At 44.4% G+C, this 26,817-nt stretch overlaps 5 protein-coding genes and 1 non-coding gene across 6 annotated transcripts; 3 read left to right on the top strand and 3 right to left on the bottom strand.

The window, feature by feature from the left end:
* Positions 1–230: 230 nt before the first annotated feature.
* On the bottom strand, positions 231–2,111 carry LOC128708103 (growth hormone-regulated TBC protein 1-A). Its single transcript, XM_053803062.1, has 5 exons — positions 2,092–2,111; positions 1,135–1,430; positions 923–1,069; positions 653–835; positions 231–586 (listed from the first exon to the last, which is right to left on the bottom strand). Exons 1-5 carry the CDS (start codon positions 2,109–2,111, stop codon positions 231–233), a joined length of 1,002 nt encoding a protein of 333 aa, XP_053659037.1.
* On the bottom strand, positions 1,509–1,581 carry Trnav-cac (transfer RNA valine (anticodon CAC)). Its single transcript has one exon. It is a non-coding gene; the product is annotated as a tRNA-Val (tRNA).
* Positions 2,112–2,741: 630 nt separating the features above from the next.
* Positions 2,742–3,454, top strand: LOC128707126 (probable Golgi SNAP receptor complex member 2). Its single transcript, XM_053802073.1, has 2 exons — positions 2,742–2,875; positions 2,953–3,454. Exons 1-2 carry the CDS (start codon positions 2,742–2,744, stop codon positions 3,452–3,454), a joined length of 636 nt encoding a protein of 211 aa, XP_053658048.1.
* A 69-nt stretch (positions 3,455–3,523) lies between these two features.
* Positions 3,524–4,683, bottom strand: LOC128708701 (MRN complex-interacting protein). Its single transcript, XM_053803681.1, has 2 exons — positions 4,615–4,683; positions 3,524–4,543 (listed from the first exon to the last, which is right to left on the bottom strand). Exons 1-2 carry the CDS (start codon positions 4,663–4,665, stop codon positions 3,524–3,526), a joined length of 1,071 nt encoding a protein of 356 aa, XP_053659656.1. The 5' UTR covers positions 4,666–4,683.
* Positions 4,684–10,321: 5,638 nt separating this feature from the next.
* LOC128709890 (uncharacterized) lies at positions 10,322–18,976 on the top strand. The gene is made up of 7 exons (XM_053804926.1): positions 10,322–10,475; positions 16,548–17,052; positions 17,149–17,642; positions 17,733–18,298; positions 18,368–18,557; positions 18,627–18,863; positions 18,927–18,976. Exons 1-7 carry the CDS (start codon positions 10,322–10,324, stop codon positions 18,974–18,976), a joined length of 2,196 nt encoding a protein of 731 aa, XP_053660901.1.
* Positions 18,977–20,806: 1,830 nt separating this feature from the next.
* LOC128709887 (uncharacterized) lies at positions 20,807–26,574 on the top strand. The gene is made up of 4 exons (XM_053804924.1): positions 20,807–20,926; positions 21,124–22,388; positions 22,470–22,596; positions 22,666–26,574. Exons 1-4 carry the CDS (start codon positions 20,807–20,809, stop codon positions 26,572–26,574), a joined length of 5,421 nt encoding a protein of 1,806 aa, XP_053660899.1.
* Positions 26,575–26,817: the final 243 nt, after the last annotated feature.

The following is a 26,817-nucleotide window of genomic DNA, read 5'->3' as shown; positions in this document are numbered from 1 at the left end:
ACCGTTTGATTACAAAAACTAAACCATAGTTTGCTGCTGTTGTGTGTTGTACGTACGTATGTCTCGGTGGCATATTTAGATAGTTTTGTGTTTCGAGAAAAACCGAAAGGAACCATTTCCTTTGATAAGTTGTGAAAGTTAGGCATTGCTTCTGCTTTTAAACCACATTCGAACGGTTTTGTCTACACTATATTCAGTCTGTATCTCTTCTGAATATAGCTCTCCAACCCCTAGGAAACTTTACTCTTGCTGGCCATCCGTTCGTTGTAGAACCGCTGCCGAAGTGCATCTAGTTGCGAGCGACGCAAATTACCCGGCACCTTGAAGATACTTTTCATGAACTCGTGACAGTCCATGAGTACGTGCGATTTTTCCAACGAACGGAACAGTCCGATCAGATTGGAGATATCATCAGTCGCTAACAAATCTTGTCGCAGCTGCACCACTGCCGTAAGCCCTACGCGGAGCAAGATTTTGTTCCCCTCGAGAAACAGGCAGTCCCATATCCGCAGCACGGTCTCCGTTGGAAGTACTTCAGCGTACAGGCAGATGAACCATTTGGTTGCTATCACAGGCCATGGCAGTCCTGCCACAGAATAAAACGAAGCAATAGATTCGTACAGGAAGGTTACTTAATCGTATACGCACTCACCCAAATCGAAGATGTGCCGATGGACATCCGGGGCACGCTGACGGATCAGTTCACTGAGCACCTCAATATCGGTGATGAGATTTTCCATCGTTTTGGTATGATATAGCGGTACGATGTTCTCGACCACCACTTTTAGCAGCCAGAACGAAGACACTTCATTCTTAGTCACTAACAATAATAAACCTAAACGCCGAAACGGGCACGTAATAAATAATCAATATAATTATGATGTGATAATGTCAACAGACCACAGTTCCGAGGATAACTTACCTGCAATATAGTTTAGGCCCTGACAGTACCCAACCGTGCGATTGTGGTGGGCAAACGCAATCAGCACGTTGTACAAACTTAATTGATACTGTTCAAAATGGATATTGTCCGGAAATGTTCTTGGGAGATCGAGTTTGATTTGGTCCGCTAGGGAAAGAACGAAAAAGTAAGTAAAAAATTGCATAGGATTATACTATAAGCTCTTCACTTACATATTTCTTGATCGAACTCATATGTAAGCAGAGTTTGATAGAGGTTCGGTTGCTGTTGCTGTAGTTCATGCGCACCGGACGTTTTCATCCATACTTCTTCCCGGAGCGAACCTGGCACTCCTTTCCGAACGAACCGTTTCAATTTGGAACGGTTCTTTAGCATGTCCGCACTCTTGAGAAACTTTTGCCATCGCATACTGCGTGTCGTTAGTACCGTTAGATAGCTGGACATGATATTTTCATACGACTGGTAGTCGAAATCCGGTTCCCGCTTGAATCCATATTCGTCAACATCACTGGAACGATATAAATTATCATTATTAGTATTGTAATAGAAATCCATAAAATAAAAAAAAAAACAAAAAGCTTTCTCCTGTTTCCGCCCGGGTTCGAACCGGGGACCTTCTGCGTGTGAAGCAGACGTGATAACCACTACACTACGGAAACACGTCACCGAAGGGCACGCTACAGCCCTACAGATGCCTCACGCGACACTTTCATGGATCACAGCGCACACGCAATTATGTAGCGCCATTCGATTGTTCCGTGCGGTTCTGTGCAAAACAACATGCAATGCGGTGCAGGTGGCGGCACAAGCAATTTGTATTCAAATCTCCACCAATTCTAAGGGAAAGTGCAATGATCGGCCTTATATAATGACGCATTATTCATTGTTGTTGGGATCCATTGTTCATACAAGAAACCGGCACGGCAATGTGCGAATTGGTTACTTTTTATCACCCCATTATACAATTGCTTCTGCCGCATGGTGCATGCGTTTTATGGGTGGTGAGCAGAGTTCATGGTGTTGTAGAGTGATAAGTTTTTATATGTTGTTCAACCCATTAAAATCAACAACATGTTTTGTTCATTATTAGAACGATACAAATACAAATTGATAGAAACATTTATGAAGGTTACTTTTAAACACATGAACGTACACTAATTCTGACTCACCTGAACTTCGACACAGCCATGTCGTTTTGATGTCTCTTACGCACGGCACTACACTGCAAGTTTTTAACACTGCACCAAAGACAATTTTGCCCAGAATTGCACACTCAATACGCTCATTGATGTTCCAGCTATTTCAAATGCGATGCCCCAGTAGAACCCTTTCGCAGTGTTATCATATTGGTTCAAATCATCACAAACGCATCAGCTGATGTTTTGATAACACACTAATCAATTAGAGCTGCTGATTTGATTTCCTCTCGCTAAATATACCACCGGTTTCCAAACTTGTCTAGGTCAAATCTAGGAAATTTATAACCCATCCAATGGAATCCTTCTATTTATCACAGACCATTATTATTAACTGTGCTTTCGTCTACTGCACGCGCAACAAGAGAAAATAACAGAACGCGAGGCCAATTTTCAACAGATGCTTCGTTCGCCAAAAAAAAGGTAAACATCGATCTGACAGCTGACACTGACGTTCGACTTGTTTTCGTTTACGTGTCATTCGGGTGTTGAATTCGTAGGAATATGGAGGATCGTGCTTGATTGCGATACTTATCGCAATAAAATTGTTAATTTAATTCAACGAAAAGTGTTACGGGTAGCGATATTGATAGCTTTTAAATCTCAGATAGAAGGTCCACATAATGGAAGCTCTGTATATGCAAACGAACAGCCTCATCCAGGAAACGCAGCAATGTTTCCAGCGGCTGAATGATACGCGTTTCGATTCGGGTGAAATTGAACACGACATCCAGATGAAGATTACAACAGTTAATGGGTAAGCTGAAGCACATCACATTTTGAATACCCCCAAAGATATCGCCCTTAACCTTTTGTTTTACGCACCAATTACAGCAACTGTGATCGATTGGACGTGCTGCTCTTCAAAGTGCCCGTAGCGCAGCGACAAAATGCTAAAATGCGCGTCGATCAGCTCAAATACGACATACGTCATCTACAGGCCGCGCTAAAGCTGTACCAAGATAAAAAACAGCGTCGGGAGACAGAGCTAGCGGAACGGGAAAGTTTACTCAACAAACGATTCACCGCAAACACGGAAACGTCGATTGATATCGATTACTCGCTGCAGCACCACAACTCGATGCAAAATGCACACCGAGGTGTGGATGAAATGATCTGGACGGGATCGAATGTGTTGGACGGGTTGCGATCACAGCGCGAAACGCTAAAGGGAGCGCGAAAGCGAATACTGGACGTCGGCAACACGCTCGGACTGTCGAACCAAACGATGAAAATGATCGAACGAAGACTCGTCGAGGATAAGTACGTGATGTATGGTGGGATGTTTGTTACGACGGTTATAATTTGTTTGATAGTATACATTTGGATTCTTTAACGAATGCAAAATAAATGTCTGTTGCTTTTCGAATGTGATTCACGATTTGATGGCGTATCGATTTATCGCTCAAAACATGATGACATTGTCTGTATTTTCATTCGTCACATCATCTTCCGGGAGATATTTTGCCCACTTTGAAGACACAGTGGTAGGTTTAGTTTCTGTTTGAGATTTCATCTCATTAATATTAGCTAACGATTCAACGGAAGGTGCTAATTTACTCTCAACGACGGTACGCTTTCCAAAATTCATTAGCGGAGTCGCAAACACATTTGAAAATTTTCTCTTGCAGGGCATCTCCGGTGATTTGTTACTTCTAGATGAGCTGGGAGTTTCAGAAGATGAAGTTTTAGGAGCAGTATTTGCCTGAGAAAAGGTATTTCTCGTGGGATTTGGAAAAGTTCGTTTGGTAGTACTTTCTTTGTGATGGAAACTAGGAAGTGCCATTGATTCATTTCCGCTAGAATCTATGCTTCGTTTGTTAGCACCTGTGTTTTTGAAGAATGTATTGATCTTTGCGTTGCTCGCTGTACGAATAGGGTTGAGCATAGGTTTCTTCTGTCCTATGGCCCAATTACTCCTTGGTGAAGGGTCTTTATCTAAGTTTGTAGACCACCTTTCCTCATTATCAAACAAATGTTCCTTCTTCGTTCGCTGATAATTCCATTCCTTTGTACCTGTTGCCTCAACGTTATTCACCGGCTTATTAATCCGTTCTCGGTCGAACGTCGTACTTGACACACTTTCCAAAGATTCCAAAGAACATATAGTATCAGATAGATCGTCGTTTGTCTCCTTTGTCAAAAACGTTTCCCATTTACTCGGCCCTTGTGGTGCTTCATTCCTTGCCGCAATGGGACTTCTCGGGTCTCTCTCTAAAGGCGGTTTAGACAGCTGTATTTTATTTTGAAGAACCAGTTTAGTTATTTCCGCTTCTTGTTGATCCATCTCAAGCTTCCGCATAGATAGTTGCTGTACCATGCTTCGACAATCTTTGCCCGTTCCGCGGAAGAATTCTCGCGCCAGTGATTGTTTGACGCCACACAGCTTGCACACCCATTTGTTGGCCTTTTTGACAATATCCACCTGAAGAAAACAAATATCGTATAGAGCAGGCAACTTTTGTAGATTCTCCCACGTCTCGGCATTATGTATACCTGATATTTTAAACACTGAAAACACCGAACAACCCGCAACTCTTGAGGCATTTTACCGGCTTGCGGGTTTGTTTGGAAACGGGTAGCAAGTTCAGGCTGGATCGTCTTGTGCAAAGTGACGTTTTAAAATACAATTGAAACTTGTGACTTTTGGTACCTAAGCAACAATTTTGCAAATCGATTTATTCCATTTTTTTTAAATCAAGATAAAAAACTGTGGAACTATCTCATAATTATTGAATCTGTTTAATTTTATCCATTACAAGCTTTCTATCGCTCAGTTCCTGCAACCAAAACTCACACGAGATGATGAACAGGCCATTTGCGAATTCGAGTTGAATGTTATGTTGTTTACTTTACATCATTTTAGTGGAAAATGATTGCAATCATCAGTAAAATCCTACTTATTGTGGTCATCCTAAACAGAAATATTCGCTCTACATCGAGCTCAAATGTCAAACGAGCTCATGTTTAGCATCGCATGGTCCAGCCCTGTTCACTGCCACTTTTTTTGTTTGGCTGAAGCCTTCTGTGCTTCTGATACCAGGAGCAATCGTATTTATTTTTTGAAGATTCAATGATAAAATAATTTCAGCTAGCTACGGTACGTCTGGTGTGTCTAAACCATTTTCTAAATTTACGATTAACAAAATCTATTTTCTAGTCCAAAAAAGTGACAGTGAGCAAAACATAATTCAATAAAGTGGTCATTTTCAGCACCAATTCAGCCTGGCAAGAGTACTGCTGTGTAAATAAAGGTTTCTTTTAGCGATGTAGCGCGGAAAACGAGACACACCGGAACGGATGTGGAAAAGCTGCGGTCGTCGCTTTATGCCCGCAACTTCACACCGTTTTCCTACCGAAGCGAGTGCGTTCTCTTTGCCGTCCGCTCACTGCGCTCAGAGTTTTTCATGCTTGAAGCGTTGAATTGGTCAGTGCGCGAATGGGTCGTGAATAGCCGTTCCTGCCAATGCTCATCTCACACTCAGCTGGTGTTGTTAGGGCAGAGAAGTGGTTTATCCATCCGCTAGAACGGGTTATTTCGGATGTCCGGAAGCGTCGTGATGTTAATTCGCATTGGCGCAAGCACTTGAGGCCAAAGACAATCGTGTGCAACAGGGGAGTTTCGCGTTAAAGTAGGACCCTGGTTGCTGGCAGTGAAGCGTGCCAAATCGGGTGTTGATACAATGTGATGTGAGTGATTGCATTTGCAGTTGCAATGTGTGATAAGAAGCAATTGAGTGAAAAAGAAATCCCATAAAATTGCACCAAATTCAATGAGATCTCCCCCCATTCATAGGATCGAAATCGGGTTTCCAAGGGGTGTTGATAAGTGAAAAAAGTTATAGAATGAATTGGATCGGTGTCGGAATGTAGAACCGATATCCCGAGCAGTGTGTAACTTGTTTTGCTAACGTGGCTGAAGCAGACGCTACATCATAGCAATCTTTCTGCCCATCATCTGTTTGCCTGCTTGTGGAAGTGTTCCCTCGAAATAGTGTTGTTAATTAGAACAACAGCCACAGCTAAAAACGGCTCATTGAATAAAGAAACGTGAAAACCGTTGTGGAGGGAGAAATCTTCACCTAGCACCATCCTCCCTCATAACCTTTCAAGCGTGCCAAGCTGGATAATTCAATTGTAAATCGGTACCTGAGCGCCGCGGACGACGACTTCGTATACTGTGTGGATCTGGACATCCGGCGCTTCATCGAGCGGGCCAACCCAAAGGCGTAAGTAATTTATTTGCGGACAAAGTACAAAAGGTGACGAAAGGTGGAGGCCCCCCTCCTTCACTTCCCGCACCGATGAATCGAACCTGGTGGACGAAAATCTTGGTGACCCAGAACACGCGAATGAGAAAAAAGTGTGTGTGGCTCTATGGAAGACTAACGGTATTTCTTCCTTTACCTTTCTTTACCACCCCGTTTACGTTTACCTTTCCCGCGGATGTGATAAGTATTGCGTTCAGATTGTTACCAAGCATTACAGAAAAGTATTCGTTAGTTGGTTCAATGTTCGATTTCATGGCAATGCTACTGTGTTTTACTGAAAATTGAAAAAAATAATAACAATACAGATACCATTACGCTTTTACGCTGCTTTGAGGTTCCTCAATCAAATATCAATCGCTTCACGCGAAAAGAGACTATTTAGGCATTTTTTTCTTTTGAACAGTAACATTACGTTTACTTTTGTTACGTACATATTCATAATTTACTAAAAAGCCATATGTGCATGGAATGCTTTAGTTTATTATTCAATTAACTGTGCAACGGACAGGACGTAGCTTATAAACTGTTTAAGCTTTGTTTAAAGGTTCGAAATATGTCTATTCATTTCGTTTCATTCGTTGTGGGCTAAATTTGGAGTAGTTTGATAAAATAAAGTTTATAGGGCGCAATCTGCTTATAAGCTGTATAAGCGCTCTTTAAGAGCTTTGAAGCTTGTAAGCTTCTTATCCGCTCGTTAATGTAGACATATCGCACATCTTATAAAAATGTAGTTTCAAGACGAGTTTTGTTTCAAACGATGATTTTCTCTTTGAAGATCAATCTCAATGGTCAGTCTTGTAGGTGGAAGCGCTTGTATTGTAGTCCCAGTTTTTTTCTTTTATTCGCCCAACGCTGAAGGAAAAGAAGAGTAAAAGAAAAACATGCTACAGCACAACAATATTGAATGGGTGGTGGTGGTGGTGGTGGTGAAGCAATCGGAACCATCGAACCATGTATGGTACTACACACAGCAATAAACCTCACAAACATTCAGATCAGTCAAGTGTTTCATTGGCATCATTTGGGATCATCATCGATCGGTCATGATTTTTTTTTCAATTTTGTTAGTACCTGCGTTGTGATCCGATTTTCCGGTATTTATTGGCTAGAAATTGCACAACTGTTTCCGTTCCTAAACTAGACAGTAGCCCGCTGGTGGTAGCTTCAAAGAGCTCTCCACCTTCAAAGTGTTTATTATGCAAATCTAGTCAGTCAAGAGTGGAGGGCTAAAGTCTCAAATTGACGAAGATTTTGCATAATCATTATCGCTTCAAAGTATCATTTAGTACAATTGAAAGCGATTGATGTGCCACACTGTAACAGTGTCAGAGGTGGGATTTTACTAGTCACGTCTTACTTTTCATCCCTACTGCTGTTTTACTGCTCTTTAAGAGTAGCACCATGAAGATGATTAATTAGACGGGCGAACAGGATAATTACTTTTGCACCTTTCGTTGTGCGTTTCTACAGTGCGAAACATATGCAAATCACATTTCGGCATCTGCCTCCATAATGGCCAATGATCGCGTAGCTGTCGGGCTGGTGTAGGTAGGCGCGCGCGTCCGTTCACACATTCGGCCAGGGTTTAGTTCTTGTTCGTTCGTTCAATACCGCTCTGCTGCCAACAATTCCACAGGGGCGTTGCGTTGCAATTCGCGATCGGAATAAATATTTATAACGAAAAGCACATGGCACCGTTGGGCCTCCCATGTCCATACGGAGCTCGTCGGAAACTGTTGTTTCAGTTCCAATTCCATGAGGTCATCGATGCGGCCATTCTTAATTAGGTGCTAGCGAAGTAAAAGCAATCGCGTTTTGGGTTAATTATGCGTGTGCGTATGTGTGAGTGGAGCTTCTCTTAACTGCAATGAAAAAAGGGGGCAATTGTTTTGCTTTTCCTGCGAGGTGAATAGTCGATTGATTTGGCATTTTCTTTGCTTTTTGTGTATGTTTCTTGGGCCGTACAATACCCATTGAAGCTACCGGCGAAAGGTGGTAATTAGGGATGGTGCAAACGTTCGCCCCAGGACGTTTCAGGGGTGTTTAGTGATCGGTCAAGTAGCAGACGTATGAAAAGCATGATTAATGTAAAATCTCGACCAAGATCTTCAAGATTAACACTCCGGGTAAGAGCTCACTGGATACAGGTCTACAGCGACGATGATGATTATCCTCCGTTCTGTAATGCTCAAGACCTTGTTGGTAAATGTATCAACAGTTTATAGCAATTACAGATAATATTGATTAAATCACCTTTAAGGTTTACCAATCCAACCAGATGTAATAGGAGGCGGCACCGTCTGCGACAGCTACTGACATCATTTTCACTTCTCTCTTCCCTTCTTAGTGTGTTGATCTTTCCGCCGTTCAGCAGCTACCGCCGGTTTCTGATCCACAGGGTGTGCGCCAGTCGATCGTTCAGCCAGCATGATATCGTAACGTTCTCCATCGGGATCGGGGACGAACGGCGCACGGTCGTGTGCTTTAGACATCAGCTCCTCCAGGACATCAAGGCGACCGACGGGAAACGGTAATACCCTTAGAACTGTGTTTTTCTCTGTACGTTAGCTAGTATGCACACGTGTTACACTCACTTCAATTTGATTTACATTGGAAATAAAGGACAGTCCTTGTGCTATTCCAAGGTTAACGCCCTGTACCTACCCGCGGTGTGAGGTAACGCTCATTTACGCTATGATCTGCTGTAGCTATATTTACGCGTGAATGTTATTTTTGGATGCAAAATTCTGTCCCCCCAAACAGACCAAGACCGGTATGGGAATTCTTTATTCATAAGTTTCGTCTGTGGCGTACAGGTGAAAAATGATTCATGCAGAATGGTTCAAACATCAGCTACCGCGTGCATTTTCTTGTTAAAGTTACGCTCGCATTAGAGTACCGATCAATACGACAAGCATTTTGCATTTTATAATGAAAATACCCATCTCTGGTTTTCACCTTTTGTGCTCTTGAAATATAACTATCTATTTATAACTTGTAAGAATTTCCCATTTTTCCGTTCTTACAATCGTGTGGTCTTTTTGTATCGGGATATGAAGCGCATGCGAGGTGATGTTGTATTGTATCTTTCTTAATACTGCGATCTAATCGTCGATTGTAATTGTTGTCTAATAACACGTTCAAGATATATTAGACATGAGCAACTTCAACTAAAATAAGCTCATTCATATGGCAACTTTCTTGAGTTGCTTTAACTCAAAATGATGATCAGATCAGCTTAAGTACCCGTTGATGATGATAAATGGCCGATATACCGATATACGGTGCACGTTGTTGTGCCCCCGAGGCTTAACGTCAGGTTCGGCCGACTGACACAGATTGTTACGCAAGTGCAGCGAAAAAGACTGTGGAGTGTCCTGCTGCCGGCGGTGTTGTCGTCCGTACGTGTGATACATGTCTCATTCACATTCCTGCCATGTTGCGAATGGTGCGTACCGTACATTAGGCCACCTCGTGACAATCGACCGCTTCGGACGACGCCCGGTTGGGACGCATGATGGGTGAAAGTCGCACTGAACTCGACCTTCATGCAACTGCGTTCAAAAACAAGCGATTCGCCAACTCCGCAAATTCACTGACCTTCAGCAGCGCTAGTGTGTCTGTTTTACCTTCATTAAAATCGTGGTACCATCTTTGCGTTTCTATTCCCGCACGAACGGATCAGCTTCGAAGAATCGATCGGCGGTACATCAGCGGCCAAACCTCATTACGCCAGCTGGCGTAGTTCAACGACACCACCGACAGCGTCCACCAGTACCATCATCACCACAAGCAACTGTTGGGGAGCAAGCAGTGGCGCCAACGTGCACGCAACTACCAGCACCACTACAGTCTGCAGCATCGGCAACAGTTCGCTGGTGGGTGGAGGAAAGCGTGCCGAAGGACGCGACGTTGAGAGGGAACAGAACAGCATGGGTACGGAAACGATTCTACAGAGTGGTGGCGGGATCGGTGTCCATCAACAACAACAACAACGACAACCACACGGTGCAACATCCACCAACACTCACCAACGATCATCGTGCCTGATCGATGAGGATGCTGCGTATGGCGATGCGATGAAAGGTGGGTGGTAGTTTTTGTCTTCTTATGTTTTCTTCTTCTTTTATTTTCTTTCTTTTCTAGTGTCTATCTCTTGTGTATGTGAGTTGTTGTTACAACTTCTATGACTATATACTTACTAGATTATTCTTTTTTCCTTTGTTTATTTGTTTTATTTTCAACTTTGTAAAGATTTCTTTTGCAATTTATTGTTGTTTCTAATATTTCTTAAATGCTTTTCTTCTTTTAACATCATTTTGTTATTAATTTAGATCATGTTTATGATTTCCTTTTTGGTTTATATTGAGCTTTAAGTATATTGTTCCCTTTTTTCTTTTCTTCTTTCGATAAATCCTTTCTTCATGTTACCTGGATGTTTGCATCATTTTCCATGTTCCTTCATTGTCTTATTCAATTACCTTCGCTTTTACGAAACTGCCACTTTCGTGCTTTCGTGCCGGTGATTCGATTTTGTTTTTTGTTGTTATCGTCTTTTTGTTTGTGTGCAATTTCGGTTACTAAACTGCTGTCGATTAATCAGCCAGCGGTTGCGTGTTGTTTCGCGAGTCGTGGGGAGAACTAATGCCTATTTCGCATTGTTACTACTGGCTAGTGGTTGTTTCTTACGCTTTTTGCGCTGGAACAGCAGTTGCCAGTTGGTTGTTATACAATGCGTACTGAAATGCTGCTGTGTCGATTGTCAGAGAAGGTTCAGTTGTGCCGGTTTCTTTATGCGTCGTAAGCTTAAAAGTGTTCGGAGCAGTTTTTTGGCAAAGAATTGATACAATCGTTACTAATAGAGCTTTGGAGGTGAAATTATATTTGAATGGGGAATATTTTTTCAAAGCACTGTAGAAACAAATACAATTAAAGCAGGAACTAAAAGTAACCATTTAAGTCCAGTAAAAACAAAACCCACTCGTCAATGTCTTATGTGTGTAGCATGTGGTGCGGCAGCTGCACAAAGTGGTTACACTTATTCCACCTCGAGATCTGCACGATCACTTTCCATCTTCCCCTCGAACATGCAAAGTGTGGCACACTTCACACATGGGCCAGACACAGCATCGCATTGCAAAGGTGTGTGTGTAAGGGGTTTGGTGTTTGGCAGGAAGGGGATGCAGGCTTCAAGCTTATTACGAAATATAGTTACCACGTTGCATCGGTGCCGGCTGCAAGCGGTGCCTGCTAGTGGCACGGTAAGCCGATGACGCTGACCCATTGGCATAGCGTTGGGACTCTACCACCAACCGGTAGAAAGCATGTTGCGGTTTTGTATATGCTTCCAATCGCACCGTACGCTTGCACCTTCCACCAAAGTATGTGGCGTAACGGTGGAGTCCTTGTACCTAGTTGCAGCTTGCACACGAAACCTCTTATGCATTTGATCATGCCTTGTTGCTCTTCTTCTCTTCCCCGTTTCGCGGCGTATCGTGTTGGATTTTCCGATATTATCCAACCGTTTTGCGAAGATTTTGTGAGCCATATTTAAGTATAAACACGATTGGCAAATGAATACTTATCTTTTGTTCGGGGAACAGCTAATTGCCCAAAAATACACAGTAGCTTTCGCAACTCTTAACAGCGATTGTTGAAGGGGGGGTAGGTTATAGTAGAGGATTCATAAGCCTTTGAAATTGAGATTCAGATTCATTCATTCGGCTTAAAGATTAATTTAGAATGATGAATCTAAATCAAATTATCCCCACAAAATATTAGAGTTATAGAATTTATGGCACAAATTTGCTTATTATTATTGAAGTTTTTTTTTAACAAAAATTCCTGGACCCCAACCCCAACCAGCACAAATTTCCTCAAGTAGAAAGTCGTATGGTTTTTGTGCACAATGAACATAAATCACAAAAGTAAGCTAAATAACAAATAATCACTAGATTTTGTTGAGCCCTTCGAGCGAATGCCATAAACAGCTAACTTAGCTCTCGCACACCAATGCCCAGTTTTGATCATGAATGAAGTAAAAAATCGTACCCCCTGCGACGCGCTCGTGTTGGTGTGCGTGAAAAGAACGAACGCATTAGGTAGGGGTATGTGCGTATCCACACTATAGCCACAAACCAACCACCCTGTGCACGTTGAATGGAGGAGATTCGTAGCGAAACCGTCATCGAGTAACCTAGTCTGTTTTGGGACCGTCGGTTGTTGGGTTGCGTTCGAGCTTCGCGCACTGCTCGTCTATTACTCAACCGCGTTCCGTTGCGAAAAGGGAAAGGGAAAAGTTAAAAAGCCTTGACGGTCGCAAAAAGAACTTGCCCGGATTCGGTACGGCAGGGTGTCAGTGTGCATTTTCTCGCTGGATTGTCTGCGAGTGCCTTTTGGTTTTGTTCGTGCCGTGAAACAGACGTAGAATAGCTGCGACCTTTCAACCTTCTTCGCTGTGAAGAGAGATCGAGGAAATTTCGGTAAGCTTTTGGTTTGTTAGTGGTAAAGAAGAATCAGTGAAAACGGTAGTTAAGTAAGGAATGCATCAAATACCGTATGAGAATGCCAAAATAGGCAAAAACAAAGATGAATTTTGGTCTGAAAGGTCTGAAAAAGTAATCAGCGCATGTATTGGTGAATTAGGAAAGGGCGAAAAAAGTTCTTTGTGTTTGTGTGTGTGCATTCCGACAGATGACAGAACGTGTGTACGCAGCCGATTCTGCGCAGTGGATGCGTCTCGTGGAAGGAGAACAAAGAGAAGTTTGACATCGTCTATAGGAGAAGATAAAAGGGAGACGCATCATAGTACGCTATTGTGAAGTTATACCAAGTTTGTTTACAAACATATGTGTTGTGTGAGCCGTCGTACATAGTAACGCATGTAAGGTGTTTGAGTGATGAATGATAGTAGTGTTTTATATAGTTTATCTCTTTGTTTAACAGAAGACTCTTATTGTTAGTAACGCAGTTTGTACATCGAAATGTGTTTTATTTTAGAGTGATTCCACTGATATAGCATATTTCATTACTAATTCTTAGGCAAGATCAGGAAGTTCCAGGAAATACGCTTTATTTGCAGTCGTCTTCTGGCTTGGTAAGATTCAAACTTCTATTCGTAGAGTTAATTTGTTTGTACGTTCCCTTATGCACACATTCAAGTGCTAACATTTAGCATGTCGATGAACAATGCTTCACAAAATGCACGCAAAACCATACCACGAAACGTTTGGCATTAAAATTTGCCGACTTAATGAGTTTGAATCCGTGTTAATAATTATCACCATCGCCAGTCTTCCTATCGACTGCTCTTTCACAATAGCCTTGCACCGGCACCGGAACCGGCATAATAATCAACATCCTCAGTTCCTATTGTGCTCCATATCCACACGCTCTTGAAGTTGCTCTAGAAGTGGCCGTGCAAACGCGTTTGAGCAACATAAAAGTGTTAAAAGCGAATGAAGAAGCATCGGCAAACGGAAGTAAAGGCCCTTTCGGTGGGTTTGGCTGCTACTAGGGTAGGCCCTCAATGCCTCGAGGTGCAGACATCGCAGCAACACAATGTGGCAACAGTCGGTGGTGTGAAAATTAGCGATCTAGAAACCACTGCATCGCGTGTTGACGTGTTTGGTAGGAGGGCTTTTACAGTGGGTGATACAAAAATCCGGAAAAGGCAGCACTCGCAGCCCCCAAACGAAAGCTTAATAACGCGAGCGAATCGATAATGTGTGTCGGTGCATTCCGGTTGAAAAGGAACGAAATGAAAAAATGCTAGTTGTGAATGTGATGTAGAAAATGAAGAAGTTATGAAAATGAAATTGACGAAATTTAGTAACAATTGTGAAACAAATGCCGTTAGACATGCACAAATGATAACTTCTTTCCCGTTGCAAGTCTTTGTGGTTTAATAAGCTTGCTTAATTGGTCGCGTGGTCGCATATTTTTTTAATTCCAAAATTTGTCACACCACGTGTGAAACATGATACACGCCGTGCTATGCATTGGAGAAATGGATATTACAAAACACCTAAGAAACGCATCCAAACAAACCACATAACTCTAAACCGCGTGATTACAGCATCGAACACCGAATGCACTGCATTGGCCACCGAATGCGAGAGAAACAGGTGGATGAAATATTGCTTTATGCTTCGTTGCTGTATTGGTGTGTATGGTTGTGATCGCATGACAACCGAATAGCCGGTGTTTGGAAAGATGAAGATGCGGAAAATACCATGGAAGGTGATTACTTTAGGAATGCGATTAATGCTCCATTACATGGAACCTTGGAGACAATGTGGCCCAACATCCGGAATTCCTGGAGAGCATTAGACTTGGGATGATATTAAGGAGTTATTCTTTGTCGTTTTAATAGTATAGTGGGTGATGCACGACTCAACAACACGCCAGGTCCGGGTTCAAGTCTCCACAGAACCGTGTGCTCCTTTTTAAGAATTGATGAATACCCACTAGAGAAGTTTGTAATAATGAGGAATTTGAAGAAATTCTGTCGACATTTTGAAGAATTTCTACTCCACATGTCGAACTTATATAGAAGACGTGTCTAACTTCACGCACCGCTGTGAGTTTTGTGGCTATTCAACAGAAGTTTGACACAAATTCGACCTCTTGCAGGGATGGGTTAACTCGTGTTCGAAGGAACAGGTTCAATAAAAGGAGGCAAAGAAGTTAAATTCACTGCGAACTATCATTAGTTTATAATAAGAGAAGTACAATACAAGTATCCAGTGTGTAGAAAGTAAGATAGGAAGAGGGTTTATAAAACGTTATTTTTATACATTTCGATAAAAATCCGCATGAAATTTCTAACACTGTTGAAAGGGTTCTATGTATCGACAGGTGTGAATATGTCACAAAAAGGGTTTAAAAATCACCATGGATCGTCGGCTTCCTTTTTGGAATACAAAACAGCTCCCAACGCACGCAAATTTGCGAAGAACCACTTCCATTCGACGACCTCTCCGCTTGTGGCGGCGAAGCTTCGAAGGCAGAAAGGAAACCGAAAGTGTTTTAAGGTCATGCAGAGGGTTAGATAATGCTTTTTTGGGTTAGCTTCACATTCACATTTGTAACGCACGGTGGCCAACTTCACCATCCATTTTGTCGTTTACGCCGTTTCCCATAACAAACAGCGCACACTACGTCACCGAAGTAAGATGAAGCCGCGTAACCGTGGATAACGGGCGCAAAGGCTGTCAGAAACCGAGACGACGTAATGTTGGAAATGGCTAGATGGTTCGGTCCCAGTGACCGCATTTCATCGGCAATTGGTGTTTTTTTCCTTCCTCTTTCGCACGGCCGTTCGTTTACCAACTACACTGCCGTCTCGAGACCAATCGAGACCAACAAAAAAAAAAAGGTTCCACTTTCGGCATTCACATTCCACCTTCGATTATGGAGGCGCCAACGCCACCTACGATTGCCCGGAATGATGAACGGGGAAAAAAGGTGTAGCGTTTCAATTAACTGTAGCAACGCAATGCTGCGTTGCACAATCTTGTTAGCGTTGGGCCACGCGCAATGAAGATGACGCTGGGTACGGACGAAGTGACTAACTAACGAGCATTTATAGTACAAAAAAATGTGTTTTTAATGTTACACCAAACAAAGCGTAGTGTAAATCCATCCGTTTTCTGTTGCGAATCGAAAGTTACGTTGCACGCATATTAAATGCTTATGCCGTGAGGTTGTAGTAGAAACCGCACCATTCCGCATGCGAACAATGTTTCCATGACAACGATGAACTGCAAACAACAACAGTCAAGGCCGGCGCGCAGCACGATGAACGAAATGTTCATGTCGACCAAAATCGGCCAGTGGGGAGTACCCAATGAATGCTAGTGTTGACCCAGGGTGTAAACGTGTCACCATAACACGTGGGACATTCGGTTGTTGTTTATGCAAACCGAAGACGGACTCTAGCACGGCCACGCTCCTCTGCGTAAGGTAAATGGCCTTCATTACATGATGGTGTGCCATGGTCAGTATCCACAAGACTAGACGGGTCATTGGTGCGTAATTAAAACTGCAGGAATCACAATAAAGCGGATAAAACTGCGAATTAAATGTTAATTCTGTGTGCATACCAACATAATCGCACCATTAAAACATAATTTTCTCTTCGCTCTGTTCGCCTAGGCTCATCGCTCCACACGGACAGCGTCGGACACGGTCACCACCAGCAGGAACAGCCACCTTTCGTCAACGGTGTGAAGTTCCCGCCCGTGGTTGGAATTTATCGTCCACCGGCGGCAAGGCGTGCTCTGAATCTAGCGGAAAACGTTGTGCATCAGCTTGCGCCACCGGCAGCCTGTGAGCATCCGAACGATTATGGTCATTTAACGCCGTCCACTCAACATTCACCGGCAACTGGTCACCAGCAAGTGCATCTGCTGCTACATACAGCTGCAGGTGACGGTACTGAACCGGATAAGATAATAATCGCACCAGATTCCAGAGAAGGCCATCCACTCGGAAAGGACAAGCCGGGGAAGTGCGAAAAAACTAGTCACGCCGGACAGGAAACACTGCAATCGTCATTTCAGGCGAGTGTTCCGGAATGTGCTGGACAGATAGGAAGTAACGACAGTACCGGAAATAGTGACAGTAGGAACAGTATCGGAGTTACATCTCCAAGTGCAAGGTAAGTGTGCGCGAAGGAATTTGGATCAGTACAAATTGATGCCAAAAAAGTTAGAAATTAATGTAAACTGTGCTTTCTCTGTATTTTCCTATTCAGGATCAACCGTCCTCCTCGAGAAAGACGTCCAGATCGTGCTGTTTACGTTCCGCGTGCACGTCGTAGCTTAACTACGCCTCCGGTCGCAACCGCTCAGTCACAATCTTTACCACCAGAAACTACCGAAGTGAATGTCGCGAAAGTGAGCACATCTTCAACGAAGGGTTTATCGCGCACAGCATCTAACCGTGTTCAGCTTTCCGAGCCGGCGACAGCTGCAATATCGCTAACCTCATCAGTGTCTTCCAAAGAAGTCGTTAAACTAAAAGACGGCAAACGTAAGCTGTTGGAATTTACATCAGCTGGACAACTGCAAAGTGGCAATACTGACACACTAGCCTGTGATACTGTGATAGAAGCTCCGTTACGTACTCATGCTACCGACGTTGGCGGCGGTGAGGTTTCACTAGAATCGTTGAAGAAACGGGGCCATAGTTTAGAGGAACAGCAAGAACTTCAGCGATTTACTGTAGCATTGGTTGGGGTGAAGGCAGATAGAGAACCTTTGGCGGTTTCATCTTTCTATCGAAACAAACATCAAGAAGAGAGCCACGAGCGAGATTGTGGCTTCTTGAATACCAGACCGGAAGAAGAAGCTTCTAAGGAGAATTCTGACTGCAACCCTGAAACGGTTGTCACGATGCATCGCAACAATCAGCGTAATCGTAATGTGCGCAATACAACTTGCAGCACCACAGCAGCACCACTTGCCACCGGTATGCTCATCACCGATGCCAACGAGGCAGAAAAGATCGATCGCGATGAGACGGAATTGCGGCGTGCCTCGCAGGAGATCAATCGCAGCAATCGGCGTATTATGAAGCAGACGTTCAACTCGGATGTACTGGAAATTGGTGATCCTGCACCTGCACCACAGAAACCGGTAAAGGTTAAGCGTACACCTGCAGCTGTTGTGACTGAGAGTGTTGAAGGACAGAGAAAAACGCTTGCCTCAGCAACGGACGCAGTTTCCAACGGTAAAACGGTAAAGAGTGAAGCGGCGACGACTGCTGAAAATGGCGAGGAGGATGCGGACGATTGGGAATCAATGTACGATGATAATGGTGATTGTTTAAATCCAAAAATGCTCGAAGAACTAACGACGGCTGTCGGGAAAGTGTCGATTGAAACGCCCCAATCGGATTATAAGGTAAGCGGAGTACGATGGATAAAATCGGATTTGCGGTCATTAACCATTTTTGTACATTATGTTTTACAGTTGTTTGAAACGAAGCAGGCTGTGCTAAATGAAGAGGAGTTTCCACACGTGCTGGAAGTGTCAAACTTTCCGGCCGAATTCAAGACGCAGGATTTGATGATGTTGTTCTCCCAGTACAAGGAAACCGGATTCGACATCAAGTGGGTCGACGATACTCACGCGCTGGCTGTGTTTAGTAGCTCCAAGATTGGTAAGCCCTCGCCCCACCTTCGATTATTTATTTTTTGCTTATTTATTGTATTAATGTTATTTCAAACAGCTGCCGAAGTACTCACTGCAGGCCTTTCGTTTGCACGTGTGAAACCACTTGGCGAAGCTACGGCAGAATCGCGATCGAAGGCTCGCAAGTGTTCCAGCTCATTGCAGCCGTACCGTGCCCGCCCGGAAACGTGTGCCGCAATGGCACGAAGGATGGTGACGTCGGCGCTCGGTGTAAAGCTAAAAACGGCACCAGAAGAACGCGAAAACGAACGTCGTCTCCTGCGTGAAGCCAAAGGTACCAAATGGGAGCAGTCTTTGTCGGTGGATATTAATCACACATTTTTACCGTATCTTCTAGAACGAAAAAGACTCGCTGCCAAGCAACGTGATGAGGTATGGGACAGCTAGTGTTAGCGGCGTTATGAGAAACTTTACACGTTCGCCAGACCTTCACCGAGAACCTTTTGCAGGTTGAAACATTTCGTTTCGCGATTGAGCTGCCACGGTTGCCATATCTGATAAGAAGTGAGAGTATATTTTTGTTTAAAAGGTATTAGATCTTGTGAGACCGTTTTATGTTAGTGCGCGAACTGCACACAAAACGTTACCGAGAGCAAGTTTAAAATGGCCAATTCTATGGGTAATATATGTTCCCAGAAGTATGTAGCTGTGTGTGCATGTGAGGTGCAGCGTATTTGTGTATGCATTTTTATTTTATATTTTCGTTTTGAATACTTTGGACTCTACAGTTATTCAATTTGAATGAAGATGGTCAAGCGTGCTTGGTAAATATATATTTAAACCGGATAGGACCACTTGCGAAACGAAACAGTACAAGCATGTTAACGCCAAGGGACAGTAAAGATTGTGTATTATTGTACTGGGTATATAGCTGGTGTTGCACGACTCTACAACACTCTAGGTCTGGGATTAAATCCGCATTCGCGTTTTGCCTTCAAACATAGAACTTTAATTTTCAACCATATGCAAGTAATTTGAGTAATTCAAGTCACCACAGATAACCAATTATGCAATGCTGGCAGCCGACACAATGGATCGGAGAATCAAATAAAAAATGAGTGTTAGGGTGATGATCATCATCGGTTTGTATTAGAAATATGAAAGTTTAGTTTATTATCCCTATACATTGTGAAATGCGAGAGAGAGAGAGAGAGAGCGTCATGATTGGGTGATTCAATCAAAAGTTAATACAAATAGGTTACGGATGATAGCACACCTGAATCCCTTATATACAAAATGTGTAAGGAGCGGGCTAGTGGCATATTTTGCCAGTACGCCCTCCACAGTGTTTATTATATCTCTTATTTACAAAGCAAAAAGAACCGCGAGTTATGGTCCTAATAAAGAACCTAATTCCGATATTTAAATGTACAACTGTTGCAAATACCTTTATTTCTAAACCCCGAAAGCGTAGACGTTCTTTGGAGATTGCCCATGCATTTCGCCTCAAACTATAAATGATATATATTTTATAACCATAGATCGTATGTTATTAATCGATATATTTTTAGTAATACAATATAAAAATCGGATAATTCTCATCTGATTTTTTAATTTGCCTCGGATATTTTGGATGGTTTTGTAATGGTGTAAACAGGACTTTATCATGGAACCGCGGGTGACTAGCAGCGCCACTAGTGGCAAATGGGTAAAACGACGCCAGCTGTCAAGCGCTACATTCAACCGAATTTCATAACTGACAAACATTCGCTCTTTGTTTCGGGAACAGCTTTTTTCCGCAGATTGTTAATAATTTTTTATTGTAAAGTTTAAATCATTGCTCATTTATACATCCAATAGACTCCGCTTATAAAAAAAGTGCGTTATTGGGAGAGAAAAACATATCAGAACAAGTGTGTGCTGTCAAAATACGGTGCGATAGCGGACTCTACGCGTAGCGATGCTGACGTCACAAATACATCTTCAAACAGCGTTCCGTTGCGTTCCAAACTGAATAAAAGCGAACATGGTAAAGAGAGATACCGACAGAAGGCACGCGTAAACATCGAGCAAGTGCATCTTCGGCAAACAAAAGGCGCAGCCAAAACAAAACGAGACGCAACGTATCCTTCCGTAGAATGTTCATCCATTTGCCCGGTGCAGTTTTAAGCAGTGTTTGAACTGAACCGTTGCACATGCTTATCGCGCTACACGCTATCGCGACCGTGGTGAACGCGCAATTAGAGACAGCTGCGTGCGTGCTTTCGGGAAAGCATCATGTCCGTTAGTGTGACCGTACATGATGTTGATCTGCCGATGGTGTCGAACCCGTTGGCCGATCTGGAAAGTGTCCGTAAGATTGCCAACGAAAAGCTACGCATCCGACGGCTAGTACAGGTAAAGGGGTTACGCTTTTCGTTTGTCCAGCAAGAGGCACAAAAACGATGACCTCGATTTTAATGTTTGGGCACACATTTGACGGTGACGTAATTGCGCTCGATGCGAACTGTTGTGGTCATTGTGGGGTTGTGAAACACATTTCAATAAGTTTCGTGTGCTTAACCTTCTTGTTTTGTAATTCTCCCTTGTCCCAGGTCCGTCAACAATCGAAACAGTTAGCAGCGAAAGTGCGCCAAAATTATCAGCAAGCCAAGGAGAAAGAGTTGGCCAAAATTGAGCAAACGAAACGCGAAGAAGTGAAGGCCTGGAAACGGCAACACGTCCGTAACCTGCAGGAGGAATATGCGCGTAATGTTTGTGAAGTTGGTGAAGCACACCGGGCGGCCGAAGCGGCCGAAGGATGTGCCGTTTGGTTTGAGGAAAAACGTGCCACTCAGCAGGCGGTTGCTTTACAGCGTGGGAAAACGGCGGAAGCAAACGCAGCGAGGGAACGGGAACGTAAAGTGGCAGAGAAAGAAGCAAAGCTGCGGAAGAAACAATACGTGCCATCGAAATCCATTGCCGTACAAACAGTCAATCCCGTTGTAGTACTACCAGCACCGGCGGCCGTAGATGCTCGAAAGGAACCTGCTGTCATTCCGGCTGATGGCGACAGTTCTACGGAACCTACACCAAGCCCGTACGAACACTTTCGATCTAGTAGGCAACGAAAAGGCTTACACCCGACGTTCCCCGAAACGAACCTGTCCGAGTCGGAAGACGAACATTACTGTCCAGGTATTGCCCCAGTCCGCATCGACAAAGAGAATGTTCCAATGGTGGTACATGAGTACAGTGCCACTGCATTCACGTCACCGAGCGATTATCGACCGAATGTTGTTTCACCACCAGCACCACCGAAACCACAACGACTGCAACCATTCACCCAAATCACGGAACTGATCCAACAAAGACGCCGTCAGCGGCAACACTCACTGCACGATGAGACTCGACAACCTTCCGGTGCATACCGTGACACTTACGGAACACAGAAAACGGTCCAGTTTGACAACTTGAGTGACAACACACTTTCTTTTCCTACAAGCTCAGTTCTCACACATGACGATCGTCCGTTTCCGATCGCCACGAATGACTCGCCCCGAAAAGTTCCACCCCGAAGGATGGTTGAAAACCCAAAAACTCTACCACTATCGCAGAGAATTGATCAGCAGCAGGAAGAGGTTGTAGGAAAGCGTCGAAAGAAGGCGGTCCCACCGGAGTCGAGTTCGTCCACTGCATCGTACGGAGGTGTTTGTAGTACGAAGGTGCAATACTACGATTGTAACACCAAGTACCGGAAGGAGTACGATCAGCCGGTTGGGTTTGTGCAGCGCGAAGATCATCGATCGAATGATCCTACCGGTATGGAGGAAGCGAATCGATACGAATTCCTGCAGCAAGAGCTTGCCAAAGCACGAAGGTAGTTAAATAAGTGGGCCGATTAGGTGTGATGAGGTAAAATTGGTATAATATAATATTCTTTAACCACTTTTAATTGTAGCAAACCACCGGTGGATCGCACAAAACCGGCTCTAGAAAAGCAGCAAACGAGAAAAGATTACGAAAAGCTGTCGCAAGAGTTGGACAATTTAACGCGAGTGGAAAATAAGCTGAAAAGTTTAGCAATTGTAAGTGTACTTTCGAATGTTGGATAGAGCCAATGTTTTGAACTAACCAACCAGGAATTGTCTTTGCAGCCGACGAAAACAGTGCCTTCGGAAGCCACGGTTAAGCAGCAGGCAGCAACGCGTCAACGGAAGGCGGTCGAAGCGGTTGAAAGTTTACTTCGGCAGCGCGCTCTCGTGACGTGTCCGATTGTGCAAAAGCCAACCTCGTCCGAACAGCGCCCTCCGACCGTACGTCCATCCGTAGTAAATGTGGCGCAAATGAAAACTGGAAGCGGTACCATCCAGCCGGAAGGGAAAGATATTTCCACCGACAGTTGTGCCTCGATCGTGCTGGACACGTTCGAGCGCCCCGGCATTCCACTACCGTCCGAAGCAACCGGTGGGATGGATAAAATAGCGAAGTTGAAGGAACTATTGGAACAAATTAACGAACAGCGCCGTTTGCTTACGGAAGAGTTAACACGTGAGAAAGCGGAACAGTTGGCAAAAGCATCCGATCGAAAGATGGACGATGCTTCGGTGAAGCTGGAAATAGAGCGACTTGAGCGTATGAAACGACGGCAAGAGGAATTGCTCGAACAGCAGCAACTGTTGCAAAAGCGTGAACAGGAGGTAGAAGAACTAGGTCACCAGTTGGCAGAGAAGATGGCAATGTTGCAGAGAAAACAACAAAAACACCGAGAGGGAGATGTGGCCGGAAAGAAGGTTAAGAAGGATGCGAAGAAAACTCCCACGATACACGTAGAAACAAAAGGTCAAAAGGGAACAGTCGATGTGGACGTTGTTCAACCTTCGTCTGCAGGAAGCAGCATCAGTGAAACCAGCAAAACCTCGTACGAAACCGTTGATAAGCAAACGGGTGATGTGCCACCGCCGGTAAAGATTATCATCACCGTAAACGATAAGGGACTATCGCCATCGAAAAAGAAGCACAAGAAAAAGTCTGTTCAGAAGAAAACATCTCCTGTAAAGGTTGTAATGCCGGAACAGGTGTCCGCAATTCCAGAAAAACAAGTAACGTTGGAACCGGCTCAGCAGCCAATCCAACCGATCATAAAGCCGCTTGCAACTCGGAAAGATGTACAAGTCAGAAAGAAGGTAATGGAGCTCTCACCCGGCAGTTCTTCAACGACATCAACCGTTTATCGACCACTTCCTCCAAAGATCGGTAGTTTAAAGATCCTTCAGCGTGAAGTACCCGGAGCTGCAAACGAGCCAAACAAACAAATCCTCCCCGATACATCGAAGGCTTCAGCAGCTACGAAGTATCACCTTCAGAAAAGCGATGATCGCAAAAAGTTGGGCATCACACCGGGTGCGAATCTGAACCCAAATCTGCTCAAATACATTGTCCGATTGCTCGGTATGTCACGGCAATCGATTGATCAGCTTGGAGTCAGCTCGACAAGCGTTTCGACACCGAACGAATCGATCGTAAATGTGAGCAGTAATGTAGCCGGTGGTCAACCGGCGGGGGTTGTCCAAGTTGGATCGCTTGCCCCGAACGAGGCAGAAATTGAGCGCGCTAATCGGTTAAGGAAATTTATCGATGAAAATTATAACTTTCTGCAAGAGATCGACGAAACGCTACGCCGATCCGATCAGTCAACGTTGGGTAGCAGCGATCGGAGTGGTATTTCGGCTGCGAACGATGGCAGTTTGTTGAATGAACCGTCGGATGATGTTGAAGTGAGCCGTGTGGAAGGAATATGGATGGAAACGTTACGGCGCAGAGAACGAACAATGCAGAAACAGCAGAAAAAAGCTGCCGTTGGTACCGACGAGCAATCGTCGAAGGGAAAATCGAATAAAAAGCAACTTGATAAAAATCAACGAATGGAACCGACTTCTAGTGAGGCAGTACACAGTAAGGCAACTGAACCCAGTTCTCGACCACAGCCAACGGCACCACCAGCACCGACAGTGAAGGAAGGTTCGTTAAAATCTATTTTGAAATCTCCAAAACGGGATGCGCCATCGAAGGTGGCGAAAATCATCACACCCCAAGGCCATGTGGAGGTGATCAATCTGAGCGATCGGGAAGAGCAAGAAATTCTAGAACGCTACTCCCAACTGACGGAACGATGCAGCCAACGCATTACAGAACTGTCCCAAATGATTAACCAGGTGCGTGAAGAAAAGCGGCGACTAATTGAGGACAGTCTCTCTTCCTTGGAGCAACAAGAATCGACGAAATATATGGATCTGCCACCAACGATCAGTTCTACCGCGGCACAACAACCATCACAGTCATTACAGCATCCTTGCGATGTAGTTTTGTCACCACCGGGTCCAACCGCCCCCAGTGTAGCGCCGATCGGGGAAGATCCGGTAAGCGAAGAGATTGACAACATCTTCTCCTCCAAGCAGATCGGGCTCAGCAAGGACAGTGGTATTGCAATGTCCCGTCCCCTAACCGCGTCCGATATACGGGAAAGCCCCTCCGAGGAAGGTAGCCAGGGGAAGGAACCACTGCCATTCGAACCATTCCTGAAAGATATTCCAAAACCAGCGCTAACGTCTTCTATCGGTGGACAGGTGGAGATTGGCGGAGGACCAAAACTGCTGTCCGTTGGTAGTGGTGTTTTACGCCGAAACACGCCACCAGTCGCCATTGCACGATTTAGTCCACAGCTACCGGATGAACTGCCAATGCACGAACTATCTACGATTCCGGAAGTGGAAACACCGGCACCGGTAGCTACATCGAAAGTGAACGATCTTTCGACGGTATCGGTTTCAGCCGGGGATAATGCAAACACTGCCGAGGTACTGGCAGAAGCACGCAATAGGTTGCTACTAAATGAACCTTCGATCCCAGACATTGGGTACGATCGGTTCATGAACTATGAGGAGTATGTGCGAAGTACAGCAACCGGTACAACGACGGGGACGGCATCGTTCGTGCGTATGGAGCTAGAACAAACAGTTGATCCTGTTGAAAGGTCTGCGTTGGCACTGGATGTGACGGAGGAACGTGAACCGGAGAGACTAGCGTACAGGAAATTCCCTGGACCAGCACCAGCGTTTGATATTACGGAAGAAGGCGAGGCAACAGTACAACAGTCGGTTGCATCAGGAAGCACTGTTAATAAATCTGGTTCCGACGCATCCCTCCCCGATGTTGTGGCCGAGCTGAAAAAGTTGAACATAATCGTAAAACCGTTCGACAACTCGCTGGATAACTCGAACCGTTCCACACCCCTATCAGAAGCGCAAGATACGCCAGCTCCTGCGATCGGACAGCAACAGAGGCAGGAAATAGCACGACCGGGAGGATCGTCTCGACAGGAGATTCCAGCATCGGATCTGCAACCATTGTCCGAATCGTTCAAACGTGATCTGGACAACTTTGGTCTTTGGTGGGCTTCACCTATGCTGAAGCGAACTCAACTCGAACAACACTCGAGCGGTTCGTCACCCAACTCACTAACGGGCGGAGCAAAAATTGTCGGTCCAAACGATGAAACCGTGGAAAACGATGCGGAAGGGATGGGCAAACCACCGAATCTGGTAGAGTTTATAACGCGCGAACTGATGGTACGCACCCAGTCCGATCTGCAGTCGCTTTCATCGGTATCTTCGAGTTCGCACGGTTCACACAGCGCGTTGCTACGTTCGCTGTTGAACATAAGCCGACTGGACAATAGCAATTCCAACTCGAGCCCAACTCGAGAGTTGCTGATGCATACGCCGACGGACGGAAAAAACATTCAGCGTACATCCACACCAGTGGCGAGCAAATCGACAGCCAGTGGCAATAGCTTGAAATTGACCGGCGACGGCAATACGGATACCGCAGTTACTAACCGTACCGAGACGGGACTGTTCTCGGGCGAATCGCGACTTTCGTCCGTACACTGGAGCTCCTCTTCGGGTAACTCATCGGACAGGCAGGAACCGCCACCACAACAGCGACTGACGGTGCCCGATCTTCGACTAGAAAGGCAGTCCTCCACAGAAAAAAGTCATCGATGAATTAGGTGGCGTGAATGTTGATAAATTAAGATTAGGAAATGCAAAAAATTTTCTGTAGCATTTTGCGTGAAGCAGAACTGTTATATTATATTAGCTAAATGTGTTTTTTTTTTAAATAATATTATCTAATCAGTTCGATCTGTTATCGTTAATATGCGGTTTTTTACGTTTTAAGTTGGACGAATGATTAACAGCGTTTAGGGAATATTATTGTAACTGTCTTGACATGTAGATGTGATAGAA

Source organism: Anopheles marshallii, chromosome 2 (assembly GCF_943734725.1).
Source record: "Anopheles marshallii chromosome 2, idAnoMarsDA_429_01, whole genome shotgun sequence".
Lineage (NCBI taxonomy): Eukaryota > Metazoa > Arthropoda > Insecta > Diptera > Culicidae > Anopheles > Anopheles marshallii.
This window is presented reverse-complemented; position numbering and strand designations above follow the sequence as displayed.